We start from the raw sequence: 22,523 nt of genomic DNA on the forward strand, positions 1-22,523 counted from the left end.
TACCCATTTTTCCTCTTCTATAGGCTTTAACAGAACCACATATGACATGGTCTTCAGTCGACTCACTCTCTTTTGTCACCCTCCTCTGGACATGCTCCAGTTTATAAATGACCTTCTTAAAATGGGGTGCCCATTTTGAAGCTGGAGGTAGTCTTCCAGGTGTGTTCTGATCAAGAGAAAGGAAAATAGAATTCTCACTCCCTGCGTTTTGGACTGTACTCACACAGGTAACAACTGTGTTAGCTTTTTTGACTGCCATCTCAATCAATAAATTGGCCTTTATTAATGTGGCTGGCATTAGGCATACAAAGAAGCAAAAGGCAGTCCCTGCCCTCAAGGGACATCTAGTCCAATAGAGGAGTGAGAGAGAGAGAGACAGAGAGAGATAGAGGCAGACAGATGGATGATTAGATAGATGAAAGAATAGACAGACACACAGACAGAGAGACAGAGAGACAGAGAGACAGATAGATAGATAGATAGATAGATAGATAGATAGATAGATAGATAGATAGATAGATAGATAGATAGATAGATGATAGATAGATAGATAGATAGATAGATAGATAGATGATGGATGGATGATAGATAGATAGATAGATAGATAGATAGATAGATAGATAGATAGATAGATGGACAGACAGATGGATGGATGGATAGATGTGTGTATGTTCATGTATATTAACGTATACATGTATATGTGTATATTATATGTATCTTTTTGCAAACAAATATATGCAAAGCAAGATAGACATAGATATGCAAGATAAATAGAAAAGAGTAACAGAAGAAAGGTGCTGGAATTAAGAGGGATTGGGGAGGGCTTCCTGTCACAGCCCAAACTCCTAACCTACTGGAAAATATACAAGAAAACCTTAACCTACTATTTTTGAAACCCAGTGGGGGAAAAATAGGGAGGGGGTTTTACCTCAGCCTCTTAAGTGCTATAATCTCCTCTCCAGCATTCTGGAGGTTGCCCTCTTTTGAAATGTCTTTGTCCAGTTGCAGAGAGGCAGTGATAAGTATCCTTTTTTTTTCTCTAATTAGAAATGAGTCCTGGGCAATGTCTGTCTAGGGAGCTGGGTGGTGGGGAGGCAACATCAAGATGGCTAGGGTCATTCCTATCTGATAACCTGGGCCTGTGTGATTTATTTCTCCTGGCGGGTTCTGGAGTTCTGGCCAGAAGTAAAGAACTGTAATTTTCCACCCATTTGTGCTTAGTGATTCTAGCCACCTTCACTTAACCTTCACCCCCCAGAAGCTCTTCCAAAACTCTACAAGTGTGTAGACACAAAGGGCACTCTCAGCCTGCCAGCCTCTCCACCTGGAAGTCAAAAACTCAGCATGTCCAAAAAAAGAGCTTATCCTGCTTCCTGCCACACCCATCCTCTCAATGAACATCCCTGTTCCTAAAAAGTGGCACCACCACTTTTTTAGTGACTTAGGTTTACAACTTCCCTCTCCCTTAACCCATCCCGCATATCCAATAAATTTGAAGTCTCGTCAGTTCTCTTCCTCAGACATCCTTCCCCTTCTGTGCACTGACATAGCCAACTCTAACCAACGACCTCATAACCTCTAGTCTGGACCGTTGCAATAGGCTCCCAGTCAGTCTCTCCCCCACCTTCATGATCAGAAACTATGATTATCCATGTGCTTCTATATATTAAAAATAACCTGTCAGCAGCTCCCTACTGCCTCTAGGCTTACCAACAAAAACCCAACACCAACACACCGTGCAGCTTGGCATTTACAGCACACTACAATCCGGAGCCCATTGACCTTTCCAGGAATTTCATTTCCATCTCCTTCACACATTCTAACCAGCCTGGCCTACAATCTGCCCCTTGAGCTTGACTTTGCATCTCCCACCCATAGGCCTTTGTTCCATGCCTAGAACACACTTTTTCCTTGCTTTCACTGATCAAAATTCCTGTCTTCCTTCTGGGTTCAGCTGAGATGCCCCCTCCTGCATGAGACCTTTTCAGGTGCCTTATGCTTTCTCCCTCCTCAAATTACCTCCTATTTACCTATCAGCGTACATGGAAGGGAATGAGCACTTATGAAGAGCCTGCTATGTCCCAGGCGCTGTGTTAAGCACTTTACAAATATCATCTTATTTGAGCTTTACAACCACAACCTTGGGAGCAAAGTGTTATTTTGAACCCCATTTTACAATAGAGGAAAACTGAGTCAGACAGTGATTCCCCCCCCTCCAGCTAGTAAGTGACACTAGCTTTGGACTCGAGTCTTCTAGGCCCAAAACTCTATTCACCAAACCACTTATCTGCCTCCTGTATATCTGGGGCAAAGTAGGAAAAGGCTGGTCCTTCCTCTACAGGGCAGTCCTTCAAATACTAGGAGACAGTCATCTTGTTTCTTTCTTTTCCAGGCTCAACATGTCCTCATATGATATAGATGTAAGGTCCTTCACTATCCTGATGTCTTCCTATAGCTACTCTCCAGGTTATCAGTGTTTTCTTACATAAACTGTAGTACCCAGAGCTGAATACAATACTCCAAGAAAGACCAATTATAGAATTGAATTGAATAATATCCTTGATGTGACAAATAAGCCAGACCTCTACTTTCCAATGAGTGTTCTCTGTTTTCCAAGTAGTCCCCTGGGAAGGCCAAACACTTATTCTCCTAAGACTTTATGGCTCCTTGGATCATAGATTCTATACCTAGAAAGGCCATCTTAGTTCAGCTCACCAACCTCCTATAATTTACAGGTGAGGCAGAGAGAAGTGACTTACTGAAGGTCACAGAGGTCAGTCCTGCCTGAGAGAGGCAAGATGCAAACCTAGGTTCTCTGGCCTCCAACCCAATTCTCTCTCCACTGTACCACACTACTTCCTTATATAATCAAATATAGTTGGATTTCTTTTTATTTTTAAGGTTAGCAGGGTACTTTTTTAAAAGCATAGATTTCTGAAGGCAACAGAATTCCAAACAGACTTAAAATGGAGCAAATGTTATATTTTGCTTCTAGGATAAAGTATAAATTCTAAGATATTCAAACAGAACATGCCCACATTACTTATTTGTTCATTTCTACTCTGTTCAGATAGAACATTGTATAATATTCACAGGGTCATCAGTCTAAACCTATTCCAACTGCCACATTTCTCAAATGAGCAAACTGAGTCCCAGAAGTGACTTTCCTACAGTCATACAAGTCATAAGAATCAGAGGAAGAAAACGAAGTCAAATACTTTTTCCTCTGCAACATCCCGTCTCCAATATATCAAGGACTTGTGTTTGCTTTTACTTAATTTGCCTGTTTTATATGTTTACTTGACTGGGGGCTTTATGGAGAGCAATCATAGTTTTTTCCAGCAGGTGTTGAGCAGAGAAAGCTAAGGTGCGTAGGACAGCTTTCCATCCTGCAGGATGCTGGGAGGTGGGGGCCCCCCACTTGCCACATAGTCCTTTCCCTCCTCCCTTCCTCCTTCCGCCCCCACAGCTCCAAGCACTCATTTGCCCCTGCTGAGTGGGACTGAGCCTTGGTGGTGTTTCTCTTGGCAGCTCACACATTCTCTCTAGGTTGAGTCCTGAAGAAAGCGCAGTCCGCTTGTTAGGAGTAATGAAAAATCCATTAGTGCACCTACGGTTTGGGCTGTTTCCCTTGCCGACCTTCACGAATGAGTATTTGGCCTTTAGGAGGTGAGAGCTGCAGAGAGATCAGTGGCCAAGAACCCATAAATTGCCTGGTCTTTTGGATTAATGGGGAGCTGAAGTGGTCCCCTGCCCCTTCCTCTTCTGAAACCACAAGGACTGAGCATCTTTCCTGCAGCCCACTTTCCTCCTCTGCAAGGTGCCCCCTCCCCTTGTTCTCTGCCTGAGTTCTTGCTGTCAATTGTGGGGAACACATTTTAATGTTTTGGAATCAGTTTCATATTGCTGAAGCCATAAAAACAAACGAACCAGCATTAATGTTGCAGGATGCTTTCCTAATGGCAAGTTCTTGGATCAAACCAGGCAACAAACAAGTCTGTTCCCTATTGTAACAGCCACTGATGAGCAGGTGTAAAGAGAGGTTGGAACAGAGTTTGGAGTATTTTTGTCTTGGAGGAGGTGGTGTTTCCAGGGGAAGCTGTGGGCCCATGAGGATGGCTACCCCTTGTGGGAGCCTAAGGCATTATTGGGAGAGAAAGAATTCAGTGGAACCTGCAGCAGGACAGCTAGAAGAAACTAGCATCTGGCCAATGGTAGTCTTATACTTATCCATCCATCAAAACGTAATTATTAGGCATCTGGGTGATTCAGTAGAGTGCTGGGCCTGGAGTCAGGAGGACCTGAGTTCAAATCCAGCCTCAGACACTTGACGTACTTGCTAGCTGTGTGACATTGGGCAAGTCACTTAACCCCAATTGCCTTGCCTTCCCCCATCAAAAAATAAAAAGAAGCAATTATTAAGGGTCTAGGCACTGTGCTAAACTCTGGAGATAGAAAGACAAAAACTAATGGGTCCCTGCCCTCAGGGAGCTTACGTTCTATTGGGGAAAACAACATAGGATCCCATGGAGGAAACTCAGAGGCTATCTGGTCCAATTCCCTAATTTTACAGAAATAGGAACTGAGGCCAAAGGATGTAAGCAACTTGCCCGAGGTCACGCAGAGTAAATGTAAGTGGTGGAATTTGAATGGAGGTTTTCTAACTCTAGAGAGAGCATGCTCCTTCTATAAGTTGGACCTTGACTGTGAAGGGTTTTCAGGACCAAATAAAGGGGCATATACTGGATACTAGAGGCAATAAGAAGTCACCGGAATGGATTGAATCAGGAAGTGACACGGTCAGACAGTTCTTTAAGAATATCACTTTGACAACTGTGAAGGACAGATTGGAAAGAGGCAGGACTGCAAACTAGAAATGACTGCATGGGAAAAGGTTCCAAAACATTCATAGTAAGAGATATACAAATGAAAATACCTCATGCCCAACAAATTGGTAGAGATTTTTAAAAAATGGAAGCTGTCAATGTTGGAGGGGCTGTGGGCAGACAGGCAGACTACTGATCAAACTTTCATATGCCCCAAAGCTGGAAGGAGAGAGAGGAAATAAACATTTATTAAGTGTCTACTCTGTGCCAAGCACTGAGCTGAATGCCTTATAAATATTATCTCACTTGATCATTTGAAGGGATAGCTAACACATTGGATTATGTTGTATTCCTTGTGGAATATAGTCTTTGTATACGATGTGTTTGCCTAATTATTTTTCTTTGTCACAAGGGAAGGATCAGTGGGAAGTGATGAATGAGCAATGATGAAGAGAAAACAGACACCCATAAAACATCTTAATTTTTTTAATGACAGTTTTGCATTAGTTATCTCTAAGAAGCCCTTTTAGATAAATACTAAGTTGCAAAATGTCAGAGTTGAATTTCAGAGGCCATCTACTCCAAATAACACCTGGACATGAATCCCTTCTTCAACCTACTTGACAGGTGATCATCCAGCCTTGCCTTAAAATCCCCTAAGGATGGAGAAGCCACTGCCTCCCAAGGCATTTATAGTGAGAAAGATCTTCCTTACATGAAGTCTAAATTGCCTCTCTACAATTCCCATCTCCTAGTTCTTAGCCTATGGACCAAACAAATCTGATCTCTCTTACATGTGGCAGTCCTTCACGTACTTTTGAGACAGTACCCATGTCCATCTCCCCTCCCCACCACCAAATCTTCTCTTCTCCAGGCTTAACAATCCTTATTCCTGATTCAATCAATCCTACTATGACATGGTCTCTAGTCCAGTCATTTTTCTGGTGGCCTTCATCCCTCAAACTTTTTAATGTCCTTGCTAAAATATCCATCTGGTTAATACAATGACCAACCATGATTCCAGAAGACCAAAGATGAAATATGCTACCTGCTAGAGAGAGGAGGGACTGAAAATGCAGTGTGAGAAATAAATCTTTGGACACGGCCAATGGGGAAATGTGTTCTTCTCGACTGTGCATGTTTGTTAGAGGGGCTTTATTTTCCTTTTTTAAAAAAAAATTCATCCAACATGGCTAATATGATAATGTTTTACAAGACTTCACATGAATAATGGGTAACATTGCTTGCCCTCTCAATAAGTGGGGAAAGGACTGGAAGGAGAGAGAATTTGGAGCTCAAAATTTTTTAAAAGGATGAAAAAATATTCAATTGGAGGAAATGAGAGACTGGGACAATTGTTCGGACATTTTCAGTTGTGTCCAGTTTTTCGTGACTCCAATTGGGGTTTTCTTGGCAAAGATACTAGAGTGATTCACCATCTCCTTCTCCAGCTCATTATACAGATGAGGAACCTGAGGTGAGCAGAGTTAAGTGACTTGGCCATGGTCCTACAGCTAGTAAGTATCTGAGTCCAAATTTGAACTCAGGTGTTCCTGACTCCAGGCCTAGAGTTCTACCCACTGTACCACCTACTTGCACCTAAGACAATTGATAATTATAAAAATAAAAGGATGACTTGGGGAAAAAATCCAACTATCCATTTTATTTTATTTTATTGCCTTTTGGAGAGCAATTGAGGTTAAGTAACTTGCCCAAGGTTACACGGCTAGTTTTTTGTGTGTGTTAAGTGTCTGAGGCCAGAACCGAACTCTGGTCCTCCTGACTCCAGGGCCAGCTCTTTACTCACTGCGCCACCTAGCCGCCCCTCAACTGTCCATTTTAAACTGAACACAGGACTCTAGAGGCAGTTAGACTGGAGCAGAAGACTATCATTGCCTTCTTCATGGACACTGTGCTTCTTGTATTATAAAGACTAGAAGCCCATTAGTTTTCTTGGCCACCATATTACAGTGTTGACTCCTATTACATTTACTAACCCTTCTGCCCCCCACATCTTTCCTTGGATACCATGACCCAAACCCACATGCAGAGTGCAAGGCATCTCAATCTAAGATGCACCTGCATGGGATTATACAAATTCTAATCCATCCCCCAACTCTGGACCAAGGCATCTAAATTAAAGTCAGTATTTTCATGAGGGAGCATAGAAGGAGATGTAATGGGGAGACAGGCTGGTGGAGGAGACTCTGAAGATAGAGGACTTGGATTCAGATCATACCATGGGTACTCATTTCCTGTGTAACCATGGACAAGCCCCTTGACCTCCAGAGTCCTTGGTGTCTTCCACTGTGGCTCATAGATTAAGAGCTAGAAGGACCCTTACACATCATCCAGTTCAATTTGCTTAAAATTCTCCTAATCTCCTCAACCCAATTCAATCAGCTCAATTCAATCAATGCTTGTGCTGGGTGGGCACTCAGAAGGATTGGAAAAATGAATAAAAGACCAAGACCAAGAAAAGAGTATTGTGCTTAATTCTGAGTGCTATGTTTTAGTAGGGGCAACTGTGTGGCACTGCGGATAGAGCACTGGGCCTGGAGTCAGGAAGACTCACCTTCTTTAGTTCAAATCTGGTCCCAGATACTTCCTAGATGCAAAACTCTGGGAAAAGCCCTTAACTCTGTTTGTCTCAGTTTCCTCATTTGTAAAATGAGCTGGAGAAAAAAAAATGACAAACCACTCCAGTATCTCTCTCCAGAAAACCTCAAGTGGGGTCATGAAGAGTTGGACATGACTGAAATGACTGAACAATTGTTAAGCTGAAGAGTGTCCAGAGGAGAACAGCCTAAATAATGAAGGACTTTGAGATTGTGCCACATGAGAAAATGGGAATCTTTAGCCTCAAGGAAGAAAGATATAAAGAAAAACAAGGAAGAGGGGCTTATTTGAAGGGTCATCACGGGAAGACTAATTCCGCCTGGCCCTAGAGGCCAGAAAAAAAAATGGGTTGGAGGGGAGGGTGAAGGCAGAGTTGCAAAGAGGCAAAATTGGGCTTGAAGTCAGGGAGAAAAACTTTCTGAAAAATAGAAACTGGAAACTTGTCAGAACCTGGAATGAGCCATTTTGGGAGATAGTGAGTTCCCCGTCATCAGAGGAGGTCAAGCACTGGCTGGACTTCACTCATACTTGCTGGGTATGAAGTAGAGAGGATTCTGCTTCAGTTCCGCATCAGACTAGTTGGCTTTGGACATTCCTTCCAATTCTTAGTGTCTATAATTCTTCAGCATCTTTTTTGGTTGCTAGTAAGAGTGACATCATCTATATGTGTCCCTGTCTCTATCTCTGTCTAGGCAGCAGCTGAAGAAGGAAATGCCCTAGAGAAGGATCAGTGCCCAGAGAAGGCTCTTGGCTACTACACCCTGGCTGTCCTGGGCAGCAATGGGAACCCCAGATACCTCCGGCTGAGGGCATCATGCCTGTCCCACCTGCAGGACTTCAGCGGGGCCCTCAGAGACTTGGACAAAGTGATCCAGAAGCACACAGCCAATGACCTCCAGACGCAGGTGGAAGATTTTTGTTCCAGAGGCCGCTGTTTTTTAGGCCTCTCAGATGAGGCCAGTGCTGTGGAAGAGTTCATCCGAGCCTTCCAACTTTCTCCATCCCTGGCCCTGTGCAGTGTGTCTGCTCAACCCGGAACCAAAGCACTGGCCCAGATGTTTCATCTGGCAGGTCAGCACTGCTTAGAGGAACAGCGCTATGAGGATTCTTGGAAGGTGGTCGAGTATGGCCTCCTCCTGGATGAAAATAGCAGTGACTTGAAGAAGCTTCGAGGGAGGGTCAAGAGAGAAGTCTCCTGGGGCTGTAGTATTCACTGACCTAGAGGGGCCTTTACAAGTCAGCCCAGACACCTCCCCCGAGAAGTATCCATCTTCCTTTGTTTGGGGAGGGCAGGGGGAAGGGTCCCTTAACGTGACACGAAATCATACTGGTTATTCATTTCCTTAGAGGGCAAATTTAAATATCCAAAATTAGCCTAAATAATAATAAAAGCTACCATTTAAATAGCACGTTAAGGCTTGTGATGCACTTGCCATATGTTATCTCATTTGATTATCACAACAACCCTGTAAAATGGATGCTTTCACAGGATCCTCATTTTTTTTCAGATGAGGAAACTTGGTTAAGAAAGGGTAAGTGATTTACCCAGAGTTAATCTCATGGCTAAAACAGCATTCAAAATCAGTTCTATCTCTCGCTCTCTTCTTCTCCTCTCCTCTCCCTGGTCCTTCCTTATCAGTGCTCTCCCGAAGGGCCAGCACATTTCAATGGCCAAGAGCTGCTTTTTTCCCTTTGGGTTGACTGCCTGCATTTTTTTTACTGCCTGCATTATCTTGAGGAAAAACCGAGCCTTAAACCCACTTCACTCTGGAGCTCATAGTTTCAACTATAGGTCCCTGCTCTCCTAGCACAGAGTGAATGTAAATACTAAGTAATAACTATTTCTCCTTTGGCCTGGAAGCCTTAGGGTCCTCCCCTCCCAGTTTGATTTTTTTTTCTTTCTGGATTAAAGGGGCCACCCTTGATTAACTTCTTAAAGAAGCCTATTCACTGAATGGGTGTTACCTCACTCAAAATGAGAACCTGAAAAGACCTTAGCCTGAAAGGGCCAGGGTCTCCCATTGCATCCTGGGTCATCTCCAGTCATCTTAAGAATATCAGGTCCCTGGATCCAGATGACTCTGGAGGCGAAAGTGAGGCTGGTGACCTTGCACAGCCCTGCCTCGATCAAATCCAAGTCAACTGCAAGTCATGACATCATCTCTCTGTGTCATGGTCCTCTTCTAGAATGAAGGACAAACACAGTAAAAACATATTCACAGACTAACTGATACACATGCTTGTTACAAGATTGTTCCCCACACCCAGTGGGGGATGGGAGGTGGGAGGGAGAAAAAAAAGATTTTAAAAATTTAAATAAATACATATAGTAACTTGTAGTTTGCCTTAAGCCCTAAAGTTAAAGGTGGTACTGGCAAGGGAAGGGAGAGTTTCTGCAGGAAGGGGAGATACTGGGACTCCTCAGAGGCACAGCCTACTCCAAAATCAGACTGCCACTGGAGTTATCAGTATTTCTTAGGCTCTGCACCTTAAACTCAGGTACCGAAAAGTAAGACCACAAGGAAAATTTCTCTTGTAATTTTGCTCCTTTAAGGCTGACTAGGTTTCAACTGAACTTAAGGACTACATGTGATCACAGGTGATAAAAGGGTTCATAAGCAGATTCTCACCAAGCATGAAATTGCCTTTAGTCACAGGAGTCAGGGATATGCCTAAAGTCCAGCTTCCTGGGAAGTCTGGGTCTGTCCATGTGGAGAACTTCCAAATCAAGTGGTATCTACTTACTCCCAGTCCTGGTTTAACATGGGCCCCATTTACTCCCTGCTACAGTTTCTAACCCTCTTGGGTTACTTTCCTTCTCTGCTGATGAACCCAATCTCTGCTACCTATTGTCATCAGCCTGTCTGCCTTTGCTTGAAATATAATTTAAATATTCAATTAGGAGAAACAATGATAAAAACCAGTTTGAATTACTCCAGTGATCCAGGAGATTTGGGATCTCATCTAAAAGGGTGCTCCTTCCATTGATGCACATTACAACCCGTCGAAGTCTGCCCATCCTGCTCTGTGTCATTAAGTAAACCACAGGAAGTCCTCCCAACATGCTGTGAATGTACTCAAGATCTCTTGACATGTTGAAGTTACCTATGGAACAAGCAGGCTAATTACAAATTAGTTATTTTTCAACCTTCCCATGTGACTAACCCATCTTTTCTTCCCCAGGTCATACATTATTAGAATTCTCAAGCACTGTATTTCACTGTATTTGAATTTGATTCATCAAGCCTTTTAATGTTGGCTTCTTAGCTTAAAATACACATAGTAGCTTGACCTATGCTAAGGAAGCATTGCCCATTACAAATCCCTAGAGGGCCTGTTTTAATGAATAGAGAATGACATGTATTTACTATGTCCATTGTTAGGATGTGAAAAACCAAGCTGCAAAATAGATTATAAAAACAGATGCCTTCCCTACCCCCGTGCCCTGCCCCACTGCCACCTCCAAAGTAGTTTAAACATTTTCCCCACGAGCAATCTTATTGAACTATTTTCGTAGAAATTCTTCCTTGGGGGGCAACTAGATCGAACAGTGAATAGAACACCAGCCCTGAAGTCAGGAGGACCTGAGTTCAAATGCAGCCTCAGACACTTGATACTTAACTAGCTGTGTGACCTTGGACAAGTCACTTAACTCCAACTGCCTTGCCTTCCCCTCTCAAAAAAAAAAAGAAAATTCTTCCTTGCAATCAAAACAAAAGGAAGCCTAACTCCATGTCCTACTTGAGTAATTTCAGATTCACAGTGTCAGAAATAAAGGAAATAAATTTCAGAACTCATACTCACAGAACTAGCAAAGCAGTTGTCCTCATGACCAATATCTGGAGTAGGTAGGGAAAATATTATCAATCCCATTTTAAAGGGGGAAACTGAGATTTTGACAGATGTCATGTCCATGAGTCTTGTGGAATTTGAACTCAAATTTTCCTAGGTCCTAGTCTAATCCACTACCACATACATACATAATTTTGTCAGAAAACTGGGTATAAATTTCAGTTCTGTTACTTACTAATGCATGATCCTGGCCAAGTCCCTTTATCTCCCTGGGTCTTGGTTTTCTTTTTTTTTTATTTTTATCTTTTAAAGCAATCAGGGTTAAGTAACTTGCTCAAGGTTACACGGCCAGTTATTTCTGGGTGTGGTGCTAAGTATCTGAGCCCGGATTTGAACCCCAGGTCATCCCGACACTGGAGCTGGTGCTCTTACTTGCTGAGCCACCTGGCCGCCCCTAAGGGTCTTGGTTTTTTTAACTGTAAAATGAAGGTATTAAACCAGATGACCTCTGGGGCTCTTCCACTTTTAATTCTATGATCGTATAAGAAACCCTTTATTGACTCTGTCTCAGAATGGATTCCATGGCAAATCTCACCAAAGTTGATCCATGATCAGCATTTTAAACTATTTTCTTACATCATTAGAACACAATGAGAACCAGTTCCTAACAGTGGGAGCTGTCCAAAGGCAGAACAGGGTGCCCTCTCCTCACTAGAAGGGTGAGCCAAAAGATGGATGGCCTCTTGTCAAGGATGTGGTAGAGATTCTTCTGTAGGTGTGTGTTGCACCAGAAATCCCTTGTAATTCTGAGATGCTGTGCATATCCCCTCTTTCAGGGATCCTTAAGCATTCAGAAAGCATCTGGTTTCCTATTCATGATCCATATTTTAACCAAAACTCAGGTTTGGTCTCTACCATTTCTCTTTCCTCATTGAATTTCACAGCTTAAAGTTCAACCTATATCTGAACAAGACCCCATTCTACATCAGGGGTTCTTCACCTGGGGACCATGACCCCCCCCCCACAAATAAAGGTCTGTGGATAGATTTAGGTGGTCTGTAAACTTAAATGGGAAAAAAATACACCTTTATTTTCATGAACCTCTAACTAAAATTTAGAAATTCCTCCAATTATTTAGAAAACATGATTCTGAAAAGGAGGTCCATAAGCTTCTCCAAACTGCCAAAGGGGTACCTGACACAAAGAAGTTAAGAACCCCTGATCTACAGTATCCTCAATAAATGAGCATCTAGCCTTTGTTTGAGCATCTCAAGGGAGGGGGAGTTCACTCCCTCTCAAGGCAGTCCATCCCATTTTGGGTCAGATCTCATGGTTATATTTTCCACTATATCAATTCTAAATTTTCCTTCCCCAACTGCTCTCCAAGGTATGAAAATGCCTGACAATATCGCTGGTTTGCAGGGAAAGAGCAGTGGTGTGATTAGATTGTGAAACTCCATTACAAACTCATAACAAAAATTTTAGGGTGAAAATGACTGCATTTAGTTTCTCATTTCATTTCCTCTCTTCCCAGACAGCCTGGATCCCTGCACTGTTTAGTATGGAGAAGAGGCGTCTCTGGTGGGAGGCATGAGAGTTGCCTTCAAATATCTGATATGCTGTCAAGGAGAAAAGGGAATAAATGTCTTTAGCTGGCCCCAGGGGATAGAACCAAGACCAGTGAGGGATGGGGAGGAGGTTGGGAAGGCTCATAAAGAGACAGGTTTGGGCTCAATAAGAGGAAGAATTTTCTAATAATTATCATCATCTAAAATTGGGATGGGTTATTTCCCTTTAGATAGGGGGAAAACAGATTTGGATATCATGCAATAGGTAGCTATTGTTGTTTTCAGTTGCTGCTTCTTAGATTTGTGATGTTTTTTGGTTTAAGGATCTCCTCTTAAGGAAACTCCCTCCACCAGCATAAGTTGGAGCCTGCTGGGCGACTTAGTATCTTATAGATATCTGAAACACTCATAGGTTAAATAATTTGCCTAGAATCACACAGGCAATATTTGTTTTTTTTAAGCAATTGGGGTTAAGTAACTTGCTCAAGGTTACATGACCAGTTATTTCTGGGTGTGGTGCTAAGTATCTGAGCCCGGATTCGATCCCCAGGTCATCCTGACACTGGGGCCAATGCTCTTACTGGCTGAGCCACCTGGCCACCCCTAAGCAATTGGGGTTAAGTAACTTGCTCAAGGTTACACAGCCAGGTGTTTCTGGGTGGGTGCTAAGTGTCTTAGCCTAGATTTGATCCCCAGGTTATCCTGACACTGGGACCGGTGCTCTTACTCACTGTGCTACCTGGCCGCTCCCAGTATTTGTTATAGGGAAGATTTGAACCTGACTCTAAAATTAGCCTTCTCTCCACTACTTCAAGTTTGCCTTTCTCTGCATGGTATTTTAAAGTTTGCCAATGACCACACACTCCCATTAATTCATCTCATTTGTTCTTCTACAATAACACTGAGGGCTGTGCTATTATTTAGATCCATTTTACAGATGAGAACACTGAGACTGACAGGAAGTAAATTCCCTGTCACTAGCTCTCTATTCAAATGAAATCTGAAAGACTCCCAAGAGGAATGATGCCAAGGCATTTCTGAAACCTGACTGTTGAGATGCCTCTCTAACACCAACATCTTTTACGCAGTTAACCAAAAAGCCCAGGGCTGCCCTATTTCCCTCCTGCTAGGACATTAAGAGAGAAGATCAGAGATCTTCAACTGAAAAGGACCTCAGAGGTCATCTAGTCCAACCTCCTTCATTTTAAAAGTAAACTAAAGTTGCCAAAAGTTAAATGATTTGCCTAAGATTATGTAAGTCATAAGAAAGAGGCAGGATTTGAACCCAGCTCTCTCTGGCTCCTAAACCCAGGCTCATTCTTCCATGCTACATTTTTCCCTAGGTAGAATACCTTTTATTGATGAAAGATGTCTCAGTGTGGTCTGGCTTATCATTCACTTGACTGCCAGACAGGGGGGTCTGGAATGTGGAGACTTGAGTTCAAGAGGCAAGGAAAATAAAAACAGAAAGAAAAGCCCAGATAAAGTGAAAGCAGAGTATGAAAACAAGCTGAATAAAGACATTCCATAGCTTTGCTCTGAGTCAACTAGTGACCCTGAACCTCAAGTCATTGCCATGTTACCCGGAATCCCTAGGACCCATCCCTGGGATGACTTGAAGTGGGACCAGTTATATATGTGTGTGTGTGTGTGTATGTGTGTGTGTGTATGTATGTGTGTGTGTACACACACACACACACACACATATATTCTGGGCACTCTTTGGAGGTGAGAGCCTTTGGGTTCACTAGCCCAGACTCTAGCTCAATCCCTTCCACTGTAGTAATCCAGGTCTGAGGTTGGAGAATGGCAGAAAAACATAGCTCCAAGTGAATGTTAGATGGATTAAATAACCTAGATTAGATAATCAAGCACAGTTCACCTTCCCAGCATGCCCCTACTCCCTGAAAGCCAGCCTTCCTTATCCTGGCTGTGACCAGACCAAGTAATCCAGAGCATTGGCTGAAGATGCCTCTGGGACAAAGACAAATATCAGAGCTAAAGTGACTAACAATTTCCTTAGTGGGCACCAAGGCCGACCATCTTAAAGTATTTGAAGGACTGTCCCACTGAGGAAAAGGCTTCCAAGTTGTTCTACATGGTCCCAGAGCAATGGGCAAGATAAATTTAGGTTTTCTATAAGGAAGAGCTTCCTAATAATTAGAGCTATGCAAAGGTGAATGGGCTGCCTCAGAGGGTGATATAGCGGGTTCTCCCTTACTAGAGGTCTTCAAATAAAGACTGGATGACCACTTCTTGAGTAGGTGGTTGGGAACAACTAGGTGAGATAGTGGATAAAGCAAGGAACCTAGAATTAGGTAAGATCCGAGTTCAAATCTCCAACCCCACCAGGTTGGCTGTGACCCTGGCAAGCCAATCTCTGTCTCAGTTACCTCATCTGCAAGATGGGAACAATAATATCACACACACACACACACACACACACACACACAGTTGTTATGAGAATCCAATAAGATAATACATGTTAAACTTTTGCAGTACTATATAAGTGATGGCTGTTATTAGAGGGGATTCCTATTAAAATGTAGAGTGGACCAACTGACATTAAGTAAGACAAGAAAGGTCAGAGGTGAGTTTCTTCTCTCATTGGAGACCCCTTGTCATTTTCAGTGGTCACAATTGGCTTTATCATTTTCCTAGAACATTTCATTCCATGAGAACGTTAGACTCAGTAGCCCAGTTAGAGCTCAAGGTTGGAAATTACTTTTTTTAACTTGACCTGGTGATCCCCAGTCCTGGGTTGGTTCAACCAGATTTTGCCAAAAGAAAGAGAGTGAGGGAATAGGCAGAGAGTTCAAGATCATTTTTATATCTGAGGAGAAGAGACAGTAGAACATGGAATAAGGGGAATATAGAACCTTAAGAGTCCAAAACCAATCTTAAATACAGCTTCCCCTCTGCAATACTTGGAGAAGGGGTCAACCTCTGTCTGAATATTCTTAGAGGACAACAAGGAGGGGGAAACTGAGAGAGGAATGAAGAGAGAGAAGAGGAGAAAGAGGGGGGAAAGGAGAAAGAGTAATAGGGAGGGAATAAGAGAGGAAGGAAAGGGGAAAGGAAGGGAGGGGAGAGAAGGCTGGGGAAGACAGAGAGGAAAAAAGAGAGGAGACAGAGAAAGAGGGAGAGAGAGGGAGGGGGAGAGAGAGAGAGAGAGAGAGAGAGAGAGAGAGAGAGAGAGGGAGAGAGAGATTCTAAGCAGCCTCTTTGGTTTATAGTAAAACCTTTCCAAGGGAAGAGAGCTCTGAACAGCTAATATCTATTTGCTTTTCTTCCCCAACCAAGCTGTCAACACATCCAGAAGTCTCTCAATAGAGCCTCAGGCACAAACTCACCTCCCCTGGTGGAGAGAGAAAAAGAACATTCTTAACTATTTTGAGCTGAATTTTCTGCTCCTTTTAGGGGGGGAGGGGTGACCTAGAATTTATAGGTTCATAGATCCAAAACTTAGATGCCATCTAGTCTAACTCCCTCATTTTCCAGAGAAGGAAAATTGCCCCACAGAGGCAAGTGACTTGCCCAAGGTCACATATATACAGTGTCAGAGGATAGGATTTGAACCCCAGTCCTCTGACTCCCAAATTAGAAGATTATCTACTGTGCCATTTATTGGCTAACAGTTTGCAGATGAGGAGAAACCTCTGATCTTAGACTCAAGAGGACAAGTTGAAGTCTAGCATCTGACACTAATTTCATGACCCTGGGCAAGTCATTTTCTGTCTCTGAGCTACAGTTTCTTATAGGGAAAATAGAGGTAATATTTGTACTGAAAGAGTTCTTAACCTTTTCTCCATCTTAGATCCCTCTGGCACTCTGGATAAGCCTATGAATTCCTTCCAAAGAAAAATGTATTGAAATGAATAAAATGAGAGAAGAGAAAAGAAGGGAGAAGAGAGAATGTGGAAAGGAAGGAGAGAGAGAAGAAGCATTATCAGTGTCTTTAAATGTCTGAAGGGCTGCCATGTAGAATAGGAGTTAGCCCCTCAACCCTGAAGGTAAAACTGGGACCAATGAGAGGAAGTTTCCAGGAGAAAGCTTTCAGCTCAGAATAAGGAGGAGTTGTCTAGAAATCAACATCCACCCAGCAACAGAAGAAGCTTCCTTGTGAGGTGATGAGCTCCCAGCTTCTGATGGCATTCCAGACCAGGTTGAGTGACTCGCCCTTCCCCTTCCCCAATCAAGGAGGCCCATAAATGGCTAGAAGGTGGGACTAGATGTCCTTTGAGCTCTCCCCCAGATCCAAGAAAACATGATTCCTAGAGTAAAAATTCAGACTAGTACCAATTTCAGGAGTTTAGGGAATCCATTTGCCACTAGCGAATAATAATGGTGATGGTGGTGGTGATTATGATGATGATGATAACTATCATTTATATAGTGGTTTAAGGTTTTCAAATCACTTTACAAATATCTCATTTGACCCTGACAATAACCTTGAAAGGGAAGTGCTATTATTATTCCCAGTTAAGAGATGAGGAAATAGAAGCAGGAAGTAGTTAAGTGATTTGTCTGGGATCACACAGCTAATAAGTGCCTGAAGCAAGATCTGAATTCAGTTCTTCCTGTCTTAGATGTGGTACAGTGGATAAAACTTGGGGCTTATTGGTATGACCCTAGGCAAGTTTCTGAACCTCAATTTGCCTCAGTTTCCTCATCTGTAAAGTGGAGATACTAATAGCAGCTACCTCACAGGATTGTTGTAGGGTTAAAATGAGATAATCATTATAAAGATAAACCATTATAAAATCATATTAAAAAATGCTTAGCACATTGCCTAGCACATAGTAGATACCATGTAAATGTTTATATTTATTATTATTCCTGATTCCAGGCCCACACTCTGTCCATGGTGCCACCTACCTTTATCTAGTTAATAGCTGATGTCTTTATAATGTTTATTACACTTCAGCACATTTGCCCTTAAAACAACCTGGTGATGTAAGTAATAAGAATTGTTTCTATCATATAGATGATAATTATAATGCCATCAATATATGGAAGGCCATTCAATCCAACTCCTTCATTTGAGAGATAAGGAAAGAAGGGTTCGGTGACATGTCTTTGGTCACACAGTGAGTGTCAGAGGTGAGATCCAAACACAGGTCTTCCTGAATACAAATCCAGCATTCTCTCTCTACCATGAACCATAACTCACAGGACTTAAAAGTGGAGAGAACCTTAGAGATCATTTAGTTCAGCCCCTCCTTTGCCTGAAGAAGAGATGCTTTCCAGGGCCAGAAGTCATGACATGCTTATAAGGAACAAGACCAGGCTTTGACCTCTGGTCCTTCTCCTCCAAGCATAGGGCTTCTGTTATGCCAGGGCATTCTGAAATAGAAGTGGAATGTAAGCAGTAACAATTCCAGCCCTGGAGGCTCCAGCCTGCTAGGTTCTACACGAAAGTCTCCTCCATCCTCCATTCCCTGCTTATAAACCTTAAGAGATGTTTTAAAGAACCTCTGTGAAGTATCATTGGATTGGACCTTCAGCTTGCTCCTCCTCAAGGCTCAGGGGCACCACTAGGAAGTCCTGAAAGCTGGTCTGCTAGATCCACTTTCCTCCTTTGAACATCTCCCTACCCCAGGCAGCTAGGCCTCTTCTGTTGCCCTTCCTGTAAGGTATCTGACTAATTTTCACTATGGGGTGAGTGACTTACTAGGAAAAAAGGAGGTGGGGCAAGGGTTAGAAAAGAAGAATTGGGAAAAGTAAAGGATTGATCCAAATAAATGATTACCTAATGGTTCATTTTAAGATATGGTATCATAGGACCCTAGAGCTTGAGTTGAAAAGGACTTCAGGCGTCACCTGATCCACCATGCCATTTTACATATCAGAGACAGACTGAGTGTGTTGACTTGGGCTATTGTAAAACATGGCTTGGCTCTCCAGGACTTCACCATGCATGACACTCACTCATCCAGGTTTCATTGCTGAGATTTTTTAAAACCTTAAAATAAGCTGAACCATAGTGGAAATTATCCAGCCATTATTTCTCCTTATTTTTAAGTTACTTAATCAGCTTTTTTTTCTCTATAAATAAGGCAAGGGGTAACCAAGCACTGAGCAGGGGAGGAGAAAGATTTAAATGATCCCTACATGACTCTGAACATATATACCAGTTCTGACTGTGACTCCTACATTAATTTGAGCTTTGAAGTAGACAGCTGGGAGACTTGGGACAGAAATACCAGAATTACCCAGTGTCCCCTCTTCATCTCACCCTCCCCACCTGGCCCTTCCTCCTCAATCACTGGAATGAGAACACAGCGTCACAATGCCTCCCACCACAATGGCTCGCTCCTAGACCCAGCCATGCCTAAGACCAGGGAAGTAGACATTTCTGCTCTCAGATCCTGGAACACTCTGCATGGGCATTGTTTTTGTTTGCCAGCCCCACAAAGCCTAAGCTCTCCCACTCTGTGTCCCCAGACTACACATGGCCACCTCACTTCTTCCCCACTTCTTCCTTAAACCATGAGAAGGAGTTGCCCTGGAGAATGGACAGGTGCCAAGTCTTACCAAGGCTTTACATCTCAAGAAACTATGATTTTGCACAGTGACCTTGGTATAGGCAGCATTGGCCTTGAAGAAACTAAAAGATAATACTGTGGAAATTCTAGTCAATGGGGACTTTTACCTTACCCAATTACTTCTGCAACTTACAGAGGTAGAATGAAAAGAACACTAGCTCTCAGTTCAGGAAGACCTGGATTCACATCTGACCTCTGAAACTGCCTGTGTGACCATGGGCAAGTCACTTATCCCCATGAGCCTCCATTTACCTATTTATAAAATAATGAATGTTGAACTAGACATTCTCCCTTCCATCCCTAGATCTATGGTCCTTTGATCTAGCTATGTTCAAATCCCAGTGAAAACATGTAAACTTGGGAAATCACTTGACCTCAGTTTCTCCATCTGTAAAATGAAGTGATTGGACTAGATTGTATCTTTTTTTTTAAAAGCAATCGGGGTTAAGTAACTTGCTCAAGGTTACATGGCCAGTTATTTCTGGGTGTGGTGCTGAGTATCTGAACCTAGATTTGATCCCCAGGTCATCCCGACACTGGAGCCAGTGCTCTTACTCGCTGAGTCACCTGGCTGCCCCTAAGCAATTGGGGTTAAGTAATTTGCTCAAGGTTACACGGTCAGGTGTTTCTGGGTGGGTGCTAAGTATCTGAGCCCGGGATTCGATGCCTTATCCTGACACTGGAGCCAGTGCTCTTACTCGCTGTGCTACCTGGCTGCCCCGACTAGATTGTATCTTAAGTTCTCTTCCAGCTCTTCATGACTGAAAGGATCATTTAAAGTCTATTTCTAAGTAGCATTTTAAGGTTCATATTGCTACAATGTTCACAACAGCATTGGAGAAGATTGAGGTTTAAACTGTTTCTTGATGGTAAATGGAGTGATGTTAGACATTATAAGAGTCGATCTAGAGCAGACTTGTTCTGAGGTCTGTCTTCTGACCCCAACTCCTATCTAACCTGTCTGGAGGGACATCTTAAAGACAAAATTGGTCAGCTCCTAAATCCACCACTGGTTATCCTGATAACACAATGGAAATTCAGGAAGGCAGTTCAGATGCTGCCACAATCCTAGGATAACTTAAAGGTCAAATTCTTGGCCTTCTGTGAGAGCTATGTTTCTTTATCCAGCTCTCACTGTTCTGGATTTCACCTACTCACAAATAACTGCAAAGAAAAGTCAAAGGAAAGAATGAGAGAATCATTTAGGGGAGAGAGACATAGAGTCAGGGACAAACCCCTCATTTGGACCTTTCCAGTGACATAGCTTTTCTTTGATGCTTTAGAGAGAAGGAATGATACAGTTTGTATCTGTTGTACACAAAACTCACCAACTCTCCGCTGTCTTACTCATAACTGGAAGGCTTTAGATCTTATCTAGCTCAACTACTTCATTTTACAGATGAGGAAACTGAGACACAGGGGAATGAAATGACCTGTCTCCATCTTTGTGTATCTGTCTGTATATATGTGTGTGTATGTATATATGTATGTATAGGTGTGTATGTATGTATATAGACACATAAATCTAAATATATGCAGATATTCTATAAACAAGCATGAAGCAGCCACTCAAATATGTATTGAGTGTGGGGGTGGGCAGAGAGAGATTTTATCAGTGCAGGGAGCTCCTAATGAAAAACTTAATACAAATGAAGACTGGTGCCTTCTCTGCAACTTAGAACTTTTTAGAGAAATGCCTGGGTACACTGAAAGGTCAATTGTCTTGTCTAGAATCACACACACTGCCTCTTGTACATACGTGTGTGTATATATGTATACACACATACACGATTACTTTTCAGTGGGAGGTAGAGCAAATATTTAGGAAGGATGTATATATTGACGATTCTAATATGCTGATAATCCTTGGAGAGCAATGTGTACACGTAAGCTGACTTAGGTTCTACACCTACCCCTAGACCATGATTCTTGTCTTGTCTAACCCTCCACAAGGAAACCGGGATGACTTGGGCATCTTGCCACCACCCACTCTGCCACTGTGTGCACATCTCACTCAGCTCCCACTTCCACCTCTTTGTCTTCTGTGAACAGGCATCATATAGATGCTTCCATTGCTTCTGGAAGGGGCATGACAATTGACTACCCTATGCCCCCACTCACACCAGTGACTCCCTGGACCAAAGCTCCCTTCTCTGACCACCATTTCCCTGATCATACTGTCTCCTGATCTTTGAACATAAGTTCCTTGAGGTCAGAAACTGTCTCACCTTTGAGTCTGTGGTTCTAGTCACTAGCATGGTGTTTGGTACATAAGGGGCACTACATAAGTGCTTTTTAATTCATTCACTCATTCAAGAAGTTTACATTTTATTGGGTAGAATATATCTTGTACATAAATAGAGAGTTCCCAAAATCTTAGTGCGGTTTTAAGTTGTTACTCAAAACTTTATGAAGACTTTTTGAAGTCCTGTATAACTTGTACAATATACATCCATATATGTGTATATGTGTGTATATATGTATATGTGCATATATAAACATATATATCCCTCTGTATTAAAACCAAAATAAATACAAAGGTGATGGAGGGGCTCTAGTTGGAAAGAAATTAAAGTCACTAATAGCTGGGAAGATGCTTGAGCTGAAGAAAATGAAGGGTTATAAGCAGTGGAGATGAGGAGATAGCAACACCTTTGCAAGGAATGAAGTTAGGAGAGTCAGGGCCATATGTGAGGAGTAGCAAGGGGGCCAATTTGGGCGAGCCAGAGAGTTCATAAAGGGAAATTGTGTATGTGTAGCTGTTTGCAAGGTGTCTCCCCCATTAGACTGTGAGTTCCTTGAGGGCAGGGACTGCACTTAGCACAGTTCGTAGCACATAGTAAGTGCTTAATAAATGTTCATTGACTGACTGACAGACCTATATAAGATTGGAAAGATAGGTTAGAAGTAGGCAGTGCTAGGTTTTTATTCTAGAGGTAAAAGGATTCATATTGATGTCTATTAAATAGAGAAGTGACCTGATCAGGCCTACACTTAGGAGAAGCAGCTGTGTGGAGGATAGACTGGAGTAGAGAGAAACTGTAGGCAGGCCCATCAATTAAGAGGCTATAGCATTAATCCAGTGAGAGGTGGTGAGGTCCTGAACTATGTTGGTGCCTGTGAGTGGAGAGAAAGGGAGAGATGCAAAAGATGTGAAAGTAGAGTGGACA

The 22,523-nt window shown here is 42.6% G+C and overlaps 1 protein-coding gene across 1 annotated transcript in view; it reads left to right on the forward strand.

Moving 5' to 3' along the window:
• Nucleotides 1-8,853, forward strand: part of TTC34 (tetratricopeptide repeat domain 34) — a 57,418-nt gene extending 48,565 nt beyond the window's left edge. Inside the window, exon 8 of the mRNA XM_069078436.1 lies at nucleotides 8,138-8,853. Within this exon, the coding sequence (XP_068934537.1) occupies nucleotides 8,138-8,662 (525 nt within the window). The 3' untranslated portion in view covers nucleotides 8,663-8,853. The remainder of the gene's footprint in view (nucleotides 1-8,137) is intronic.
• The last annotated feature ends 13,670 nt before the right edge of the window (nucleotides 8,854-22,523 follow it).

The sequence above is a fragment of the Petaurus breviceps genome, unplaced genomic scaffold (genome assembly GCF_028583685.1).
Source record: "Petaurus breviceps papuanus isolate PSGF00001 unplaced genomic scaffold, PetGlider_PUasm1.0 91041, whole genome shotgun sequence".
In the NCBI taxonomy this organism is placed as follows: Eukaryota; Metazoa; Chordata; class Mammalia; order Diprotodontia; family Petauridae; genus Petaurus; species Petaurus breviceps.